Raw genomic sequence first — 17,534 nt, 5'->3', positions numbered from 1 at the left:
CAAAGTTCTATTTTGGACCTTTGTCAACCTAAAAGGGGCAATTTGGTCCAGGATGCGTGCAGTTGCTGAGTTAAAATTTGATAAAATACTGTTTGCATCAGAATTTAAAACCTAAGGGGCCGAGAAAACATTTCCAAATTTTGCTGCAGTAGATGAGTTGAAGACACCTGAGTAAATGAAATTAGGCTTAGACTCAGGAAGAATACCATTTAGTTCTGGAGAAAATAAAATGCACTTATGGTCAGACATGATAAAATCCCACATGTTAAAATAATGTCTAGTGTATGACCTTTGATATGGGTTGATTCAGTGATAGCTTACGGTGGCCCAGAAGGGTCACAACACATTAACTTTACACACAACACATTAACTTTACACACAACACATTAACTTAACACACAACACATTAACTTTACACAAAACACATTAACTTAACACACAACACATTAACTTTACACACAACACATTAACTTAACACACAACACATTAACTTTACACAAAACACATTAACTTAACACACAACACATTAACTTTACACACAACACATTAACTTAACACACAACACATTAACTTTACACAAAACACATTAACTTAACACACAACACATTAACTTAACACAAAACACATTAACACACAACACATTAACTCACAACACAACACAATAACTCACAATACAACACAATAACTCACAATACAACACAATAACTCACAACACAACACAATAACTCAAAACACAACACAATAACTCACAACACAACACATTAACTCACAACACAACACAATAACTCACAACACAACACATTAACTCACAACACAACACATTAACTCATGGCACTTCAATTGCTGCTTTACTTCCGTTGCGAGTTAAAGTGTTGTGAGGTAAGTTAATGTGTTGTGTTGTGACCCTTCTGGGCCATGATTTAATGTGTTGTGTTGTGAGTTATTGTGTTGTGAGTTATTGTGTTGTGAGTTATTGTGTTGTGAGTTATTGTGTTGTGTTGTGAGTTATTGTGTTGTGTTGTGAGTTATTGTGTTGTGTTGTGAGTTATTGTGTTGTGAGTTAATGTGTTGTGTGTAAAGTTAATGTGTTGTGTGTAAAATTAATGTTTTGTGTGTAAAGTTAATGTGCTGTGTGTAAAGTTAATGTGTTGTGTGTAAAGTTAATGTGTTGTGTGTAAAGTTAATGTGTTGTGTGTAAAATTAATGTGTTGTGTGTAAAGTTAATGTGTTGTGTTTAAAGTTAATGTGTTGTGTGTTCAGTTAATGTGTTGTGTGTACAGTTAATGTGTTGTGTTGTGACCTTTCTGGGCCACCAGAAAGAATCAATGATTAGGAAATGAAAGACATACAAGACCACTGAGAATCTCCCTCCATCATGGGTTCCCTGAAATCTCACATCATAGGGTCAAAATGATCACAATGGTGCACAAAAATCCCAGAACCACATGAAGAACCTATTGAATGACCTGCAGAGAGCTGGACCAAAGTAACAAAGGCTATCATCAGTAACACACTATGCCACCAGGGACTCAAACCCTGCAGTGTCAGACGTGTCCCCCTGCTAAAGCCAGTACATGTGCAGGCCTGTCTAAAGTTTGCTAGAGAACATTTGGATGATCCAGAAGAGGATTTTTGGTTTCGACGTGTCAGAGGGTGAGCGGTCAGCAATGTTCAGAGGTCTTACTCACTTTTTCTTCTGATTTACTTCCAGGCGCTCCTGTTTCTTCTTATATGATCAGAAGAGGATTTTTGTGTCACCATTTAATTTGTGTGTGTGTGCATGTTTGATGTGTGTCTGCACGGGCTAACACAAAGGGAAAAGTGCGCGCTTTAAATGCCATGTCATTACACATCAGCCCTGATGTTCTGCTGTTAACTGTCTCATGTGACCTGTTCAGGGGAGCCTTCATGGCTGCAGGGGGATTGTGAGGAGATGAAGAGCGCAGACTGTCCGGCGGGGTACGTTTCAGTCGGTTCTGTGGCAGATGGGCTCACAGAGTGGCTACAGCTCGATTGCTAAAGCGGATTTTCTCTCTGTGATGCAGGTTTGTGCGACCCCCCCTCATCATCCTGTCAGTGGATGGATTCAGGGCGTCCTACGTAAAAAGAGGGAGCACTGTCATACCCAACATTGAGAAGCTCAGTAAGGCCAGCTGCTTTTTGTTTGTGTGACTGAAGTGATGTTATTGCAGTGAACATGGAACTATTAGAAACATAAAGGAGCCATGAGGGATAGGAAATGTAAGATTTTTTCAATTTACAAACTTTTTTTATGAATTTCTCTTTGTTTGCTTCAGGAACATGTGGAACCCATGCCCCCTACATGAGGCCAGTTTACCCCTCCAAAACCTTCCCCAATCTCTACTCGATAGCTACAGTAAGTATCTCATTCAGAAGGACACAGGAACCATTTGACTGAAAAAAACACATCTGGAGGGGCAAAGATGTTTCGGGGTCAATGGGAGCAACACAGACAACCCCACCTCCTCAGGTTGAAGCGTTTTCTACTTTTAAAGGAGCTGAAACTGCTGGTCGGGGTTCACACAGATGAGTTTGATTGTTGTGTGAATCTTCCCTGCCCAGGTTTATGTGAATATTACTGAATTACACTTCTGTCCAAATATTAATGTATAGTAGAAATATGCATTTTGTTCAAAAATTGATGTTAATTTGTGTTTAAGGGTCTCTATCCGGAGTCTCACGGCATCATAGGAAACTCCATGTATGACCCACAGTTTGATGCTTTCTTCAACTTGAGGAGCCAAGAAAAACTGAATCACCGCTGGTGGGGAGGACAACCAGTGAGTCCTATCAGCAAATACCTTTAGTCTAGGCCGTGTCACACGCCTAGAAGAAAGGCATAGCCACTACCTAAATTTTGTGCATATTGCACAGATGAAAATTGGTCATGCGGTAATTTATGTGGAAAAGTGAGAAAAGTTTCACTTTACATGAAATTTTCGCAGATGAATGACAAATGAATCATGATTAAACCACGCAAAGAGTACATACATCAATGTAGAACATGAACTGTGATGATTCTGCTGTTTGTATTCAATGCATTAGTGACGTGTCAATTACGTAATCTTAACGTGATATGTGAGCCTAGTATGCAATATAAAAGTTATACATCGGTGGTAAATGCGTTAAAAGTTCTTTAGGCGCACGTGAAAAATTTGTGGAAAGACACAGATTTGTGTATTCATCTTGCAAAAAACCACGCTAATTATTACCAGATTTACGTAATAATTGCTAATTGGTATCCTGTGGAGAGTGCTCTGGGAGTATGGGGTCCGGGGAGCCTTACTGAGGGCTGCCCGGTCTTTGTATGACCGGAGTAGGAGCTTGGTTCGCATTGCCGGCAGTAAGTCAGACCTGTTCCCTGTCAACGTTGGACTCAGGCAGGGCTGACCTTTATCACCGGTTCTGTTCATAGTTTTTATGGACAGTTTTTTCTAGGCGCACCCAGGGGCCGGAGGGGGTCTTGTTTGGGGACCACAGGATTTCCTCTCTGCTTTTTGCGGATGATGTTGTCCTGTTGGCTTCATCAAGCAGGGATCTCCTATCGGTCCGTTGTGGTCCGTTATGCAGTCGATACAGCGACTGCATAACTACGGTCACCGCTCCGATCCGCCTGTCAATCTCACGCTCCGGTCTTCCCTCACTCGTGAACAAGACCCCAAGATATTTAAACTCCTCCACCTGGGGCAGGGACACTCCACCCACCGAGAGATGGCAAACTACCTTTCTCCGGTCGAGAACCATGGCCTCAAATTTAGCGGTGCTGACCCTCATCCCAGTCGCTTCACACTTGGCCACACTTGGGGTGGACTCTCCTCTCCAGTACCCTGGCATAGACTTTTCCAGGGAGGCTGAGGAGTGTAATTCCACTGTAGTTGGAACACACCATCCAGTGCCCCTTCTTAAAGAGGGGAACCACAACCCCTGTCTGCCAGTCCAGTGGTACAGTTCCTGACTGCCACGCGATACTGCAGAGACGTGTCATCCAAGACACTCCCGCAGCATCCAGAGACTTGAGGTATTCAGGGCGGACTTCATCCACTTCCGGAGCCTTACCACTGAGGAGCTCGTTGACTACCTCAGTGACTTCAGCTTGGGTGATAGACAGCCTCACCCCAAAGTCCTCATTCTCTGCTTTTTCAAAAGAAGGCATGAGATTGAGGAGATCTTCGAAGTATTCCTTCCACCACCCGAAAATGTCCCCAGTTGAAGTCAACAGCTCCCCGCCTGCACTGAAAACGGTGCCTGGAGAGAACTGCTTTCCCCTCTGAGGGGTTGGATTGTTTGCCAGAATCTCTTCGAGGTCATCTGACAGTCCTTCTCCATGACTGAAATTTCATACATGGAAAATGCGCAGAATGTATGTGGCGACTGTGTGACATGGTCTTCTGAAGTCTGTGCAGCAAAAATAAGTCTTTTGCAAATGTTACCCTATCGTTTTCTGCTGCTATGATCAAAGGATTTGCACTGAATGTCATTGAGTGCAACATCAAGTGAAGACATGCAGCTAGACCGGGAACCCAAAGTGGGGGCTCTGTTGTTAAAACTCTTTAAATTCAGATATGGTTTTGTAACCTTGCATTTTTCCTATACAAGTTTGAAATTATAGTTTTTGTTTGCTTTTGTCTGTTCTGTGTCTTTACATCTACTACTATTTATGTCAACTTTACCTTTCTGCAGCTGTCTTTCACTTTACTGCCCTTATACTGTTGTGTGTTGTGACTCAATAATGAAGCTTCTTCCCTCATTGCTTCTTCTTCTAAAGTCTTTATTTATGCCTTCTGTGATCTTAGTCCAGCACTGAAGCAGTCAAAAACTGCAGAGCAACAGAGGATCTGGAGTCCTCTGAAGCCTCAGAAATGTTTGGGATTACGACTAAAGGATCATCACATTAATACGTCTGTTTGTGTCTGACATAATCCTTCAGAAGAAAAACCCCAAATTAACAAAACGCTATCGTGCTTATTTAGATCTGGATCACAGCAGTTAAGCAGGGAGTGAAAGCTGCCACCTTCTTCTGGCCTGTGTGAGTTCTCACACACACACACACACACACACACACACACACACACACACACACACACACACACACACACACACACACACACACACACTTACAGATTGATTTCAGACAAAGCCTGCCCACGCAGAGCATGGTGTTTATGTTTCCATGGGCCGGGCAGCCCGGCTGCTGCATGAGAATGGGTTGTTTTTACCATAGTCTTTGCTATGGGGTTGGTAAAACCACTCTTTATATCAGGGAGACAGGTGACACACCGTCCTCTGCATTCCAATGCTTTGCAGGGACTCTGCTCTGACAGAGACACCTGGAGGACAAAGGACCGCATCCATGGACATCTGTGCATACATGGCACAATAATTAGCATGGCACAGAATAGTTTCTAAATCCAACATCCCATCAGATTCTATGTGGAGTAATGACACAGTAGTGGAGGGCGGGTTGAAGGTCTGGTCAGCATTAAGCTTTGTGGGAGGTCCCCATCCAACCCAACAGCAGAAATGATTGGAGGGGGCATCAAGCATTTAATGGCAGAGTGGGGGCTGAATTAGAAGAACAGACAGAGGAGAATCAAAGTAGACTGGCAGAGAAAGGAATCCTGTCAGCTTCCTGGAGTAGTCCACTTCACGATGCATTCAGGGACTCAGCTCTGCCTCTGTTGGTTTGGCAGCTGTGCACCAAACAACAGGCATTACACCTGATTAGAAGTTTATTCTTCATACAAACCATAACTGTGAAGCTCTTTGTGGTTTTTGGTCGGAGTTTACCTATACATAAATAAAAATGAAAACATAACTACTTACAGACTTGAGGATTTCTATTCCTTTATACTGTCAACATGTGTATTTTTATTGTAAAGGCTTTAAAACCGCTAGCTACAGAAAAAAGTCTTATTCCATAAATAAAGGCAACCTAATGCATTGTAAAATTCACAGACCGAAAAGGAACTCGTTTAAAAGAGGGTTCAGTTAAAGTCTGATTTTGTCAAGACAGGTACCTGCTGCAGTGGTAACGTTCTTGATAAGCTAAAAGACCAGAAAAGAGCTGCTTTTGATTGTAGATGGAATAGTCTTGAGCCCTCTGCATGCTAATTCTGGCTCGTCTGGGTCTACCTATAAAATGATGACATTCAGCACAGATGCTCGTTAAAGTTATCACATTTATCATCCACCCATTCATCTTTCTCTTCTACTTTGGGAGCACACACACTCAGACTTCGATTTAGTGGTTGCTCTTGAGCAGTAAGTTTTGAAGTAGTCTTCTAGAAGGAAGCGAACAACTCTCTAGCTGGTGTGTCGCTGTCCAAGAAACAAACGGAGCAGTATTACCTGTCTGAGCACGGTTGTCGAGACACAACAACCTGGGGTAACACAATGACCAGAAAACCCACAAGTAAGTGTCTGTTTACCTCAAACCCAAACAGATTGTCAGACACTTGTGTTCCCAGAATCTCAAATTCTCATTGCTTTGTTGATCAAAGTAGAAAACAAAAACCAGAGACACAGGACTCAAGAAACTAAAAGAAGTCAAATGTTTCAGACATTCGAAAATGTTCAGACCAGCACTGTTCACATGTTTTGCTTTTGCATCCCAGTTTTGTGCTTTCCTGTAGGGCTTTCAGGAGTAGCCTTTTTTCTCCATGTGTTTCAGTTCCGTTCCTATAGAGAGAAGGATACTGACCATGCTGCAGTGGCTCCACCTTCCTGATGGAGAAAGGTGAATACAGTTTTTTCAGTGTAGAATTCCTAAGTTGGAATTCCAGACAACTCTGTTTAAAAATACTAATTAACTCTGGAAGGGTCACGAGCTTGGACTGCAGGACACAAGGTCATTTAGAAGAAAGGACGTGAAAAGGAGTTGTGTTGGGCAGATTGATTGACCATTCAGATTGTCTGTCAGAAGAACAGGAAAAGGTTTTTCATCAGGAATGATATGCTGACCTCTTGTGATTACTCAGCACTTCCACAGGCTCGGAGGGACATCCTACAGCAGAGCTGTCATTATTTACAAGCTTCTTTAACCCCTTTATTCACCAGACTCATTCCTGATGCCTCGACAGCAGCTGTATTGACTGTAAAAGAAAACTGGACTGAGTGGCCCCTCCCCCCTGGAATTCCAAACAGGAAGTACCTGGTGGCTCCAAGAAGCCAAACCCCATAGACTATTATAGAGAAATAAAAAGCTGTTACTCAGTCATTCTATTGGTCAGAATAACCATTCTGGCTCTGATACCTTTTATTAACATTTTCTTGACAATCCTTATTTTTATGACATTTTGGCTGTAGCTTAAGTTATTTAAGTTATAAACTGACCGATCAGATGCCTCAACAAAAGCAGGTGGTATCATGTTGAATGTTTGATTGACAGATTCAGTGGATGGGGAGTGGTCTTCCAACTCCAGATTGGAGACAGTGTTTGCCATAAAAATATGGACTCAGACCGGCTTGGAGCATTCACGGCTTACTGAGGTTGTCTGGTTCCAACATGGTGACGTCCGTTTTGCTGAAAAATAGCAAATGAATTGGTTTCATTTAGTTGGAACCGGAAGCAAGTCCTTCTCTTTGGGTGATGTCACACTCGCTCAGTCCAGTTCTCTTATGCAGTCAATGGTCTAAACCCAGTTTCTCTTCCATCTTATAGATCCTGTGTCTGTTTTCACTAAGTTGTTCTTTGCTGGCTTCAGCACTTATGTTTAACCCCTTAAACATACGCATCAAACTACTTCTGCTCCAAACTTACCTTAATTTAGCATCTGCACTGTTTCCCCACTTTATCATGCTTCACCTTTTGCGGCCTCTCTGTTTTGAGGATTTTTTTCAGAACAGTTTTGCCTTTTCTTCTCTCTTTCTACAGTGCACTGTGTTCTGCATCCTGATTGGCTGTTTATCTTGTCAGTCAATCTCCATGCTGTGTCTCCCATACAGTATGTTTGCCAGAGTTTCATAAATCTTCATCGTGATCAGACTTTTGTTTTCATTCTATAATCCTGAACTCATATCATATCTTCGAAGGTTTGAACTTTGAGAGTTTAAACAAGAGAGATGTGTAGTGAGGGGTTTTACTACCTTCATCTGCCTACATCTGGAATCCGACTTTGCAGATTTTACCTATTGTGGGATAATTATGGAACATATCTCCCGAGGGAAACAAGGAAACACTTTTGAAAACAAAAACATATTTTTTTTCACAGCTGAAAATAAAATCAGGCATCAATGCATTAAAGAATTAAACGTAGACATGCTTAGTTTAACCCTTATGCTATCTTAGATGACCCCACCCTTACATTGACGTGTTCTCCCTACCATGACAAAGGTGGATAAAGGTGGAAAGATTTCCTGTAATCCATGGACAGCAGTAAAGATCACAAATCATTAATTTAATTTATTTATTTATTTGAATTAGGACAGTGCATATTAAACAATGTTTCAGCAGCTGCTTTAACATAAATATGCCAGAGTTAGCACAGGAGCTAAATTTCATCCGCTGTCCTAGGGCAGGATAAAAAGTTCAACAATTACATTTACAACACAATAAAATAGCACAATATTAGAGGTAAAAATATTTATAAGGTTTTTACAATAGAAAGGAAGTCTAAAAAAGTCCAAGAAAGTCACAGAAAAACAACAATAACTAATGACTGGAGGACTGGTTTGTTTTCAGTCATTTTTTAAGAGCTGTTTGGAAGGTAGGGTAGTTTTCACGGTTCCTAATGTGCTGTGGCAGCGTATTCCATAACTGTGTGCCTCTGATTGACACCACAGTTTGGCTGAATTTAGTCCTGCGCCTTTGAACATTGAAGAAAAAAGGTTCAGCGCACTGTGTAGTGGGTCTACATGACCCAACTCCCAACGTTAAAGTGCCTGGGATAGCACAAGGATTACAGCCAATTTTTTAAATGCTAATATTAATGGAAAAAAATGGGGCTAAAATTCTCCTGATGTGACTTCTTATTACCTTTGAAATTCCTAGTTTGTTGCTTAACTGTATTTTTGCTGAAACAGTGTTTGCAAATGATGTGTTGTCAGTTTTTGAGAAAAGTTGAACTTAAAAACATCCTAAAACTTTTACCAACTGGGGGATAGAGGTAAAGAGTAGCAGAAAAAAATGCTGTTTAAAAAAAACTGCTCTGTCTTCCTGCTGTAGCACACACCAATGTCTCTAAACTGACTGTTTCAGGCCGTATGTTTATGCAATGCACTTTGAGCAGCCAGACATATACGGACACAAAATGGGGCCCATGAGTGCAGACGTGAGTTCTCTGTTTCTCTGCTTCTGCATGTGTTTGTGTTGGTTGGACATCTGTGACCTCAGAAAAGCGGAGGCGTTCAGATTCCTGTGCGCTTTGTTCTTTAATTCATGAATTGTTTTGTGTCTCAGCTGAACAACCCTCTGAGGATGATCGACAGAATAGTTGGTCAGCTGATGGACGGGCTGAAGCAGATGAAACTGCATCGATGTGTCAACGTCATCCTGGCGGGGGATCACGGTACAAAATTCTGAGCAGCACAGACACCACTGACTCATGGAAAAGGTGCATTCGGTCTTCGTCTGGTCGGTGCCACAGTTGTGGTCTCCTGGATAGTTGCCTTTTTTTGGTAGTGAACTCTGGTCCGGTTCACTTCAATGTGAATGCAGAAGGACTTTCCACAGATCGAAGAGATGAAAGGAACCAAGAAAGGATGGGACGTCAGCTCCATGTGCTGGGAGGAGAAGAAAGGCAGCCCACAGCGGGAACCTGAAGACACAGAACTCTTAAAACATTACAAATATCTGCAAAGGGGCTGCAGGTGTTTGATAGTCTGAAGACTGGCGGCACTGACTGGTTTTCTTCCTCCTTCAACCAATGAGCATCTGTTAGTCAGTTTGGTCCGCTTCAGGGTTTGACAGGGAGCCTCATGTGTAAAACCAAACCAACATTTGTTAGCATTCCTCCACTTTCCAACAGAGCTTCACGGACCGCCTCAGAGTCAAACAAACCTAAAGCTAATGCTGTCGCCCCAGCAGCTAAGGATCTGAAACTTTGACTCACTGATCATTACGACACGAAAATAGACAAATAAACACACAGAAGATACAGAGCTGCCTTTAAACCCCCCCCCCAAATGTCAATGCACATCTGGAGGAGAGCATTTAAAATCCTCTGAAAGAACTCCTAACTTTGCTGATTTGACATTGTCCCCCCATGTTCTCAGGTATGGAAGAGGCCCACTGCGACCACACTGAGTTCCTCAGTAACTACATGAGTGTGGATGACATTGCCCTCATACCTGGAACCCTCGGCAGGATCCGAGCCAGATTCCACAGCAACCAAAAATGTGAGGGAACAGAAAAAAAGTGTGTTTTTGTTTTCAGCATTTTCACGTTTTACCTGCCAGATTTATATGGAGGCATTTTTGTCTCTTTTTTCCAACGTTGAGAAGAACCCGTCACAGCTGCCACCTTCACTGCAGACAGACTTAACTCTTTAGCTGCCTGATCTCTCCTTACTTTAGCTTGAGTTCAAACCACAGCTTGAAGAAACAGTGTGATCCAAAAAATTGTTGCTTTAAAAACCTTTTAACATTATGCTGCTCAGTTTTCAGTGAGTGGAGGACATTTGAATTTGAATTTTTCCACATGGATTTGATAATGTTGGTATTTCATGCTTCTGTTCTTTTTCAGATGACCCAAAAACTGTAGTTGCCAATCTAACAGTAAGTAAAAGATTTTCTACCCAACATTAGTGTTAAAGACAAGTCACGATGCAGCACAGACTGAGATCAAATGTCCGGGTCGATTGATGGAACTGCATTGGCTTAGAGTGAACAGCCTCGCATTGTTTCCAGTGTAAGAAAGCAGAGCAGCACTTCAAGCCTTACCTGAAACAGCACCTGCCGAAGAGGCTGCACTACGCCAACAACCGCCGCATCGAAGACGTTCACCTGCTGGTGGACAGGAGGTGGCATGTTGCAAGGTACGAACCCAAGCTCGTTGAAATTCCAAATATGCAGGTGTATACGTACCAAAAAACCCAAAACACATCTTCCTCAACTGATGCAATACAAAAGTTGCTGTCCACCTATTGTGAGCATATTTAGTTCCTTTCATTGTCTCAGTCACTACAGCTCACACACAGCTTCTGTCTTGTTGGGCTTTGCAGGATTTCTCCTTCAAGCGGCTCTGAATCTGGTCTGAAAAGAAAATCCTTTACATTTCTTTGATGAGCCCTTTTTTTTTTCTCTTTATAAGCGTCCTTCGCTATTTCAGGCAGGCACACTCGGCAGTGTTTTACAGGTAAATACCCTAGGGCGGTTCAGTCAATTAACTCACTTGCTCAGCGTCCTATTTAAGCCCAGGTGCGCAGTTATTCATTCTCTTTCTTACCTTCAGCGCTCATTCGTCGCCCCTCCCTCCTCCCCAGCTTCCACCTGTGGGCTCTATTAAGGGGGTTTTTGTTACCCGAAAGTTTTATGGAAAATTATATCATGGAATTGAACGGAGCCTTATGCCAAATGTGAAAGATGTGAATGCCAACTTAAAGAATGTTAAAATTAAGTATGTGAAATAAATATTTCTTACTGCAAGAGTTGTCTGACTGAAAGATAGTTTGTTCTCCCAAAGTCTTTTACCTTGTGAAAATAATGAATAATCTTGCAGTGTTTTTTTTTATTTCAACACAAGCATCTTCTAAGTACATCAGTAGAACAGATGTGCTGAGTGAATTCCTCCAGTGGGGAAGATTTAATCGTTTTGTTTGGGACTTTGGCGTAGGAGAAACCGGGAACACCATCCGTCTTCTGGAACCACTGAATCCAATTCTGGGTCAGAGGGTTGCTGGAGCCTATTGTGGCTCTGTCAGACGAAGACGGGATAGACCCTGGACAGGTCTATCAGAGAACCAAGTCCGCTGTCACTCCCGGCTGGACTCTGGTGTTCTGACTCCAGTCCCTGAGAATCGTCTTCTGGACATTTTCAGTGGCTTCCTCCACTGTGTTGGAGAGTTTGGTCTGTAAGGGAAGGAAGCCTAGAACTGTATCAGGTTTTCTTGGAGGGCTCTGTGTTCTTCAGCGTATTCTCTTCTCTTCTTCAGAAAGGGGGGGGGGGGGTGTCCAGGGTAATTTTTGTGCCATTCCACACGAATCCTGTCTTTTGCCTTACACATTTGAACGTGACAGTGCTTATACTGGTGAAGGGGGGCCAGAGAACATCAATTTGACGTCCTATGTCTCCTAGTTCCAAGTTCCCATGCAGCACTTCCTCCACAAAAGCGATCAGCGGGGCCCGTCTTGGTCCACTGCTTCTGGCCCTCCTTAAATCCCTGTGTACTGGAGCGACTTCCTAGATCTATCAACTTGTCCTCCAACTTTATTTGTAATTCCATGAGTCAGCGCTTTCTGCAGATTTTGAATACTTTCTTTCGTTTTTCTCAAATCTGTGGAAAACAAGAGACACTGAAGGACGCTCATAAATAAATAAATATCGTCCTGACAGCATTTTGAATCGATACCAATATCGCCAAATGAATTATTGCAAAATACCGTCAAAACTCTTTTTTCTAACACCCCTACCCCTACTAGTCTATCAACACAGCTCACTCAGAAATTTAAGAGAAACACCTGAAGAAGATTAATACCAAAGATACAAACCTTCAAAGAAGCCTCTGAAATACGGATCTGGTCTTTTCTAAAGGAAAGTTCCTGAGGGGAGGAGGCACTGTGGCTTCTCTGGGGACCATGGATATGACAACAAGATCAACAGTATGCAAGTATGCTGATGACATGGATCTTTCCTATACTGTCTGTATGATCTTGAGCATATCACAGGCTGTTGACATGATGTGTAACATCTTTGTAAACCTGCAAATGTCTTCACGTGGGATTTCACAACACTATATTCCAGACTTTTCATTATTGCTTTCTCTTCATTACTGTCCTGACTTGTGACATCAGTTGTTCATTTCAGACAATATTCTTGGGTTATGGACCTGCGTTTAAATTTAAGATGAAAGTCCCAGTCTTTGAAAACATCGAGCTTTACAACGTCATGTGCGGTAAGGCACTTCTTCCTGTCTGCTCTGGTTTGAGTGCAAAGATCACGTGTGCATGTGAACTGGAGGATCCCAGCTTTCACGAACCTAACTGTGCAGTGGCTTGTGTCGGGTGTTCCCTTTCAGATCTTCTGGGTTTGAAACCGTCTCCAAACAATGGAACCCATGGCAGTCTCAATCACATGCTCAAAAGCCCCCCATTCAAACCTGTGATGCCAGAGGAGGTGTCCAGGCCGTTGCCTACCAGCACTGTTCCCATGGTAACAGATGATTTGGGCTGCAGCTGCGATGAAAAGGTCAGCCATAGACTGCTGCACTGAAGGCTGGTTTTCAGCAGCTCTGCTCATGTACACCCAACAGTACTTCCTGTCAACAGATCAGCTGATTGGAACTAAGTTCATTTGAAACATCACAGAACTAATATATCATCATAGAGTAGTACAGTACTAATAAATGTAGTGAGGTTTAACACCACAACATGGACCCTTATTTAGGTCCGAACCTAGTAAGTTCTATGATTGTAATGGTAAACAAGTGGTGGTCGCTCTTTAAAGAAGGAGAGCAGGGGGTTACAATGAGGTAAACTGTTTGCATGTTAGTGCTGGACATATTTATGCGTCATGCGTCTAACTTCTTGTCTCAGCAGTGTGGTTTAGTAAATGACCTCCATCCATTTGCGCTGTCATTGATCCAAGCTAAGCGGAGTCCTGTTAGTCATGAAGTCAAGAAGACACAAATTCCCATCTCTACCCAGAGGACCGATTTTCTCTGGATCTGGAAACAAGTTTCATGACTGTGGAGATTTGTGATGGGCAGAGTCATTTCTTGTCAGTGGGATATGTTTCCACTCTGAAGTTTGAAATTATCTGGTATTTATTTATCATTTTTATGACGCAAACAAGTGCTCTTTTTGTACCGGTCCCAAGTTCGAGTAAACGCGGAGGGTTGCGTCAGGAGAAGCAGCGAGCGTGTACCAAAGTCAATTCAATCATGTAAATGACAAACAGAACTTCATTCCGGATCAATCCCAGCCCGGTTTGTACCTCGAGTCACATGCACTGGTGCGGGGATTGATGTACGGGGTGCAGGTACTGTGGATTGTTCGGGCCTTAGAGGGTTGTAGAGAGGAGAGGCCGAGTCCCAAGTGGAGTGAAGGTGTGTCTTGCAGTTCCCTTGAGACTCACACGGTCACTTCAAGGGATGTTATGGAAATGGTGGTGCTTGTGGTATTTGTAAGGATATTGTAAGTTACATGCACTTATGACGCACAGGTGATGCTGTGGTACGGGGCCCTTTTGCCGCACTTTAGTCATTATTACGGGGCGTGTACTGGCTTCTTAATGGATCGCGCAAATTCTGCACATAGGGGTGTGCACATGATCTGTATGTTCCCATATAGGACGTCCACATAAACTACACTCAATTCAATTCAAATCAATTCAATTTTATTTGTATACCCCAAATTCACAACAACAGTTGTCTCGATGGGCTTCTTAACGGTAATTGAAAAAGTTCAACATAAAATCAAAAGGATCCTAAATACTCTGATTGGCTAATTTCCTCATTTCTAACAGTCAGGCTGCAGGAAGGAGCGTGCACGTATCACACGAACACAACGAACTGGCTCCCTGTGCAATCTGCAGGATTTGGGGAGGTTGAAAAAATGAAAAATCCATCTGATGTGCCTGCGTTTCACTTACTTCACCCTTACTCACCCTAATGTGTTGTTTAAGTGTTCACTGCAATCTGTCGCCTGCGCTGTGCCCATAGATAAAATGGCCATGAATGTTTTGGCTATATGGGCTCATGGAGCAGTCTGCGATCTTAAAATTTGTTTGCCCATTTTTCGCCCTCAGACAGCCCGCATCTACCTGTGATGCCGACTTTGGGACTTTGGATCACGCTCTCATTTCAAATTTTCTGTCTTATAGCTTCTGCAAAATGTTTAAATTGAAATGACAGAGAGGAGCAGTTAGTTCAACAGGAAAGTCAGTCATGCATGTCTTCTCAAAACAGTCAGCTGCTTGGAAGCCCACAACCATCACTGCAAAGCTGCCAAAGCCGGTCGTGGGCTACACACAGAGGGTGTATGTGGGTGGAGCTGCTGGGCTGAGAGCAATCTGTACTATTTGGATTTCTGTATGCATCTTTGGCGCGAGACTGTGTCAATCTCTGATCTTTTTGCAGTTGCGTGTAAAAAGTAGGGGCCAGAGAGGTTTGAAAGTGACCCTTGTACGAGGCTATAACCTGGAGTCACTCTGGCTCTGTCTCTTACAGAACCAAGTGGAGGAGCTAAACCAGCGATTGAGGCAAGCTATTGATGGTCAGTCTTGCCTGCTGTGAATTTAAATTCCAGTTTTAAAGATCCATATGTTATCTTTAGAGGAGATACATGTGCGTCGTTTAGTTAACCCTTGTGCTATCCTAGGCACTGAAACGTTAGGAGTTGGGTCATCTAGACCCACTAGACAGTGTTTTGAACCTTTTTTCTTCAATGATTTGTGATCTTCACTGGTGTCCATGGATTACATAGATCTTTCCACCTTTATCCACCTTTGTCATGGTAGGGAGAACACGTCAATGTAAGGGTGGGGTCATAGGATAGCACAAGGGTTAAAAAATGCGCAGAGAAACGTCTCTTTTACAATTAAACTGTTTGCTGTTGTTCTTCAATCATTCATCAACACAACATTCAGAGATCAGACCATAATCCTGGTGGATGTGTGTGGGAAAGTGTGACTCTGCTGTATTTCTTGTGTTTCTTAGACAGCAGGAACCTGCCTTTTGGGCGACCAGCTGTCATCTTTCGCACTAAATACTTCGTCCTCCACCATGTAGACTACATCAGCGGTTACAGTGAGGCTCTCGCCATGCCTCTGTGGACTTCATTCACCGTTAGCAGACAGGTACGCGTCAGTCTGCTCCTTATCAATGACCTTTCATGACATTTTGGTGTGTTTTACATGTTTTTGTAGCATTTTTCTGATGATGGAATACATATATGAAGAAAATGAGGCTCAAAATAGCATTTCTGGGTATTTCTTTATTCAAACTGTTGTGAATCAGGGCCAGACGAAAAAATGGTTTATGAAAAAGATCGTAGTTGTTACATAAAATTCTTCAATCGGCAGACCAAAGTCCCTCCCTGCTCCACTCCATTCAATATAGAATAGATCCATAATACAGATAGATTCATGCACATCTTTGTTTTCACCATTTTTGTTGCACCGCTAATGTCAGGTTGGGTTTTATGAGGAGCTGTAAGCTGACCAGAGAGTGTAGATAAAGGGATGATGGGAAATGAAAGACGGCTTACAACAACCCACAACTCAGAGGGAAATTTCTAATGAACTCCTGCCGCTCTGCAGAAACTATGTCATAGAAAAGGTCAAAGGTTTTTGGATTTTTGGCTAAAAACAGCTCAAAAGATCACAATAGGTTAAAAGATGATCAGAGTGGGACTTAAAAATTAAAGGGAAACACAAAATCTGAATTCAAGCATAAAATCAACCCTGGAATGAGGAACCCTTATAAAAAGGAGGGAAATGCTTAGAAGTGAACCACTGAGACTGGAACAATGGACAGACATTATGGAGGAAATCTGTTCTTTGGAAAAAAGGACATTTCACTTGCTGTTGAAAGCTGCAAAATTTCAACTCCAATGGAGGAAATGGAAGCAATACACATCCTGCTAAGAACCTAAAGCTCAAAACTCAATTTTTGTTGTACCCCACTTGTTGTACTTTGTTTGTTCGGTTGCTATTTCTTTTGTGCATTTCTTTACTTGATTGTGGTTTTTAATTTTTTATTTTTGTATTATACAAGTGCAAAACGTAAAATCCAAAATTTAAAAAAAATAAAAAGGAGAGAAAAATCATTGACCATGACTAACAAAAATCATAAACATTAGTCAGGATACAAAATATCAAGACCAAAAGCAAGAACTCTTAGCTAAAGAAAAAAGAAAAATTAATGCCACAGAGCTGTAAAGACAGAGCAGCCTGAAGGAGAGCATTTAAAATGTTTCTTTTGCATCAACCCCCATTGAATCTTAAAAAAGGTAGGACGCTGCCTCTACAAAAAATTTCAGGTAAAAAAAAGTGCACCAAGTTAACTTTTAATGGTGGTTATCCAGGGAAAAAGAGATATCTACACATCAGAACATTACCGAGATGAAGAGAAACACTAAGAGAATGCCTCATAGCTCATATCATGGAGGCTGAAGAGCTTTAGATTTGTATCTTGACTAACATCTATTTTAGTAACTGTCAAACATTAATAAAAAAACCTGAAATCTGTTAAAAGACCAGATTAAGTCATCAAAGAGACCATTTTTACAGCTACAACAGCTGAACACAGATGTTGCATTCTTTCTACACTAATGAAAAGTTCTCAGAAAGTTCTTTCCAAGTGTCCTGCAGACATTCCCATGAAAGATCAAACGTTCAGTTCATCCAAAACAAATGG

The 17,534-nt window shown here is 42.1% G+C and overlaps 1 protein-coding gene and 1 long non-coding RNA gene across 8 annotated transcripts in view; one reads left to right on the top strand and one right to left on the bottom strand.

Annotated features, from left to right (window-relative positions):
* Positions 1–17,534, top strand: part of enpp2 (ectonucleotide pyrophosphatase/phosphodiesterase 2) — a 43,744-nt gene that overhangs the window by 20,593 nt on the left and 5,617 nt on the right. For 2 of the 7 annotated variants that reach the window (XM_078933420.1, XM_004077649.5), the window contains exons 5-20: positions 1,899–1,959; positions 2,046–2,143; positions 2,298–2,377; positions 2,682–2,801; positions 4,992–5,047; positions 6,692–6,757; positions 9,218–9,290; positions 9,419–9,527; positions 10,234–10,356; positions 10,703–10,734; positions 10,867–10,994; positions 12,710–12,785; positions 12,983–13,070; positions 13,194–13,363; positions 15,345–15,390; positions 15,834–15,973. In XM_078933420.1, coding sequence (XP_078789546.1) covers positions 1,899–1,959; positions 2,046–2,143; positions 2,298–2,377; positions 2,682–2,801; positions 4,992–5,047; positions 6,692–6,757; positions 9,218–9,290; positions 9,419–9,527; positions 10,234–10,356; positions 10,703–10,734; positions 10,867–10,994; positions 12,710–12,785; positions 12,983–13,070; positions 13,194–13,363; positions 15,345–15,390; positions 15,834–15,973 — 1,466 coding nt within the window. Of the gene's footprint in view, positions 1–1,898; positions 1,960–2,045; positions 2,144–2,297; positions 2,378–2,681; positions 2,802–4,991; positions 5,048–6,691; positions 6,758–9,217; positions 9,291–9,418; positions 9,528–10,233; positions 10,357–10,702; positions 10,735–10,866; positions 10,995–12,709; positions 12,786–12,982; positions 13,071–13,193; positions 13,364–15,254; positions 15,391–15,833; positions 15,974–17,534 lie in introns of all 7 variants that reach the window. The other 5 variants (XM_078933419.1, XM_011484943.4, XR_013648357.1 and 2 more) reach the window with 4 other exon arrangements.
* Positions 9,640–11,183, bottom strand: LOC144984563 (uncharacterized). The gene is made up of 3 exons (XR_013648358.1): positions 11,044–11,183; positions 10,900–10,965; positions 9,640–9,776 (listed from the first exon to the last, which is right to left on the bottom strand). It is a non-coding gene; the product is annotated as an uncharacterized LOC144984563 (long non-coding RNA).

This window comes from Oryzias latipes, chromosome 16 (genome assembly GCF_053564925.1).
Source record: "Oryzias latipes strain Hd-rR chromosome 16, Olatipes_Hd-rR_3.1".
Lineage (NCBI taxonomy): Eukaryota > Metazoa > Chordata > Actinopteri > Beloniformes > Adrianichthyidae > Oryzias > Oryzias latipes.
The sequence above is the reverse complement of the archived record's forward strand: the minus strand, read 5'-3'. Positions and strand labels throughout refer to the sequence as shown.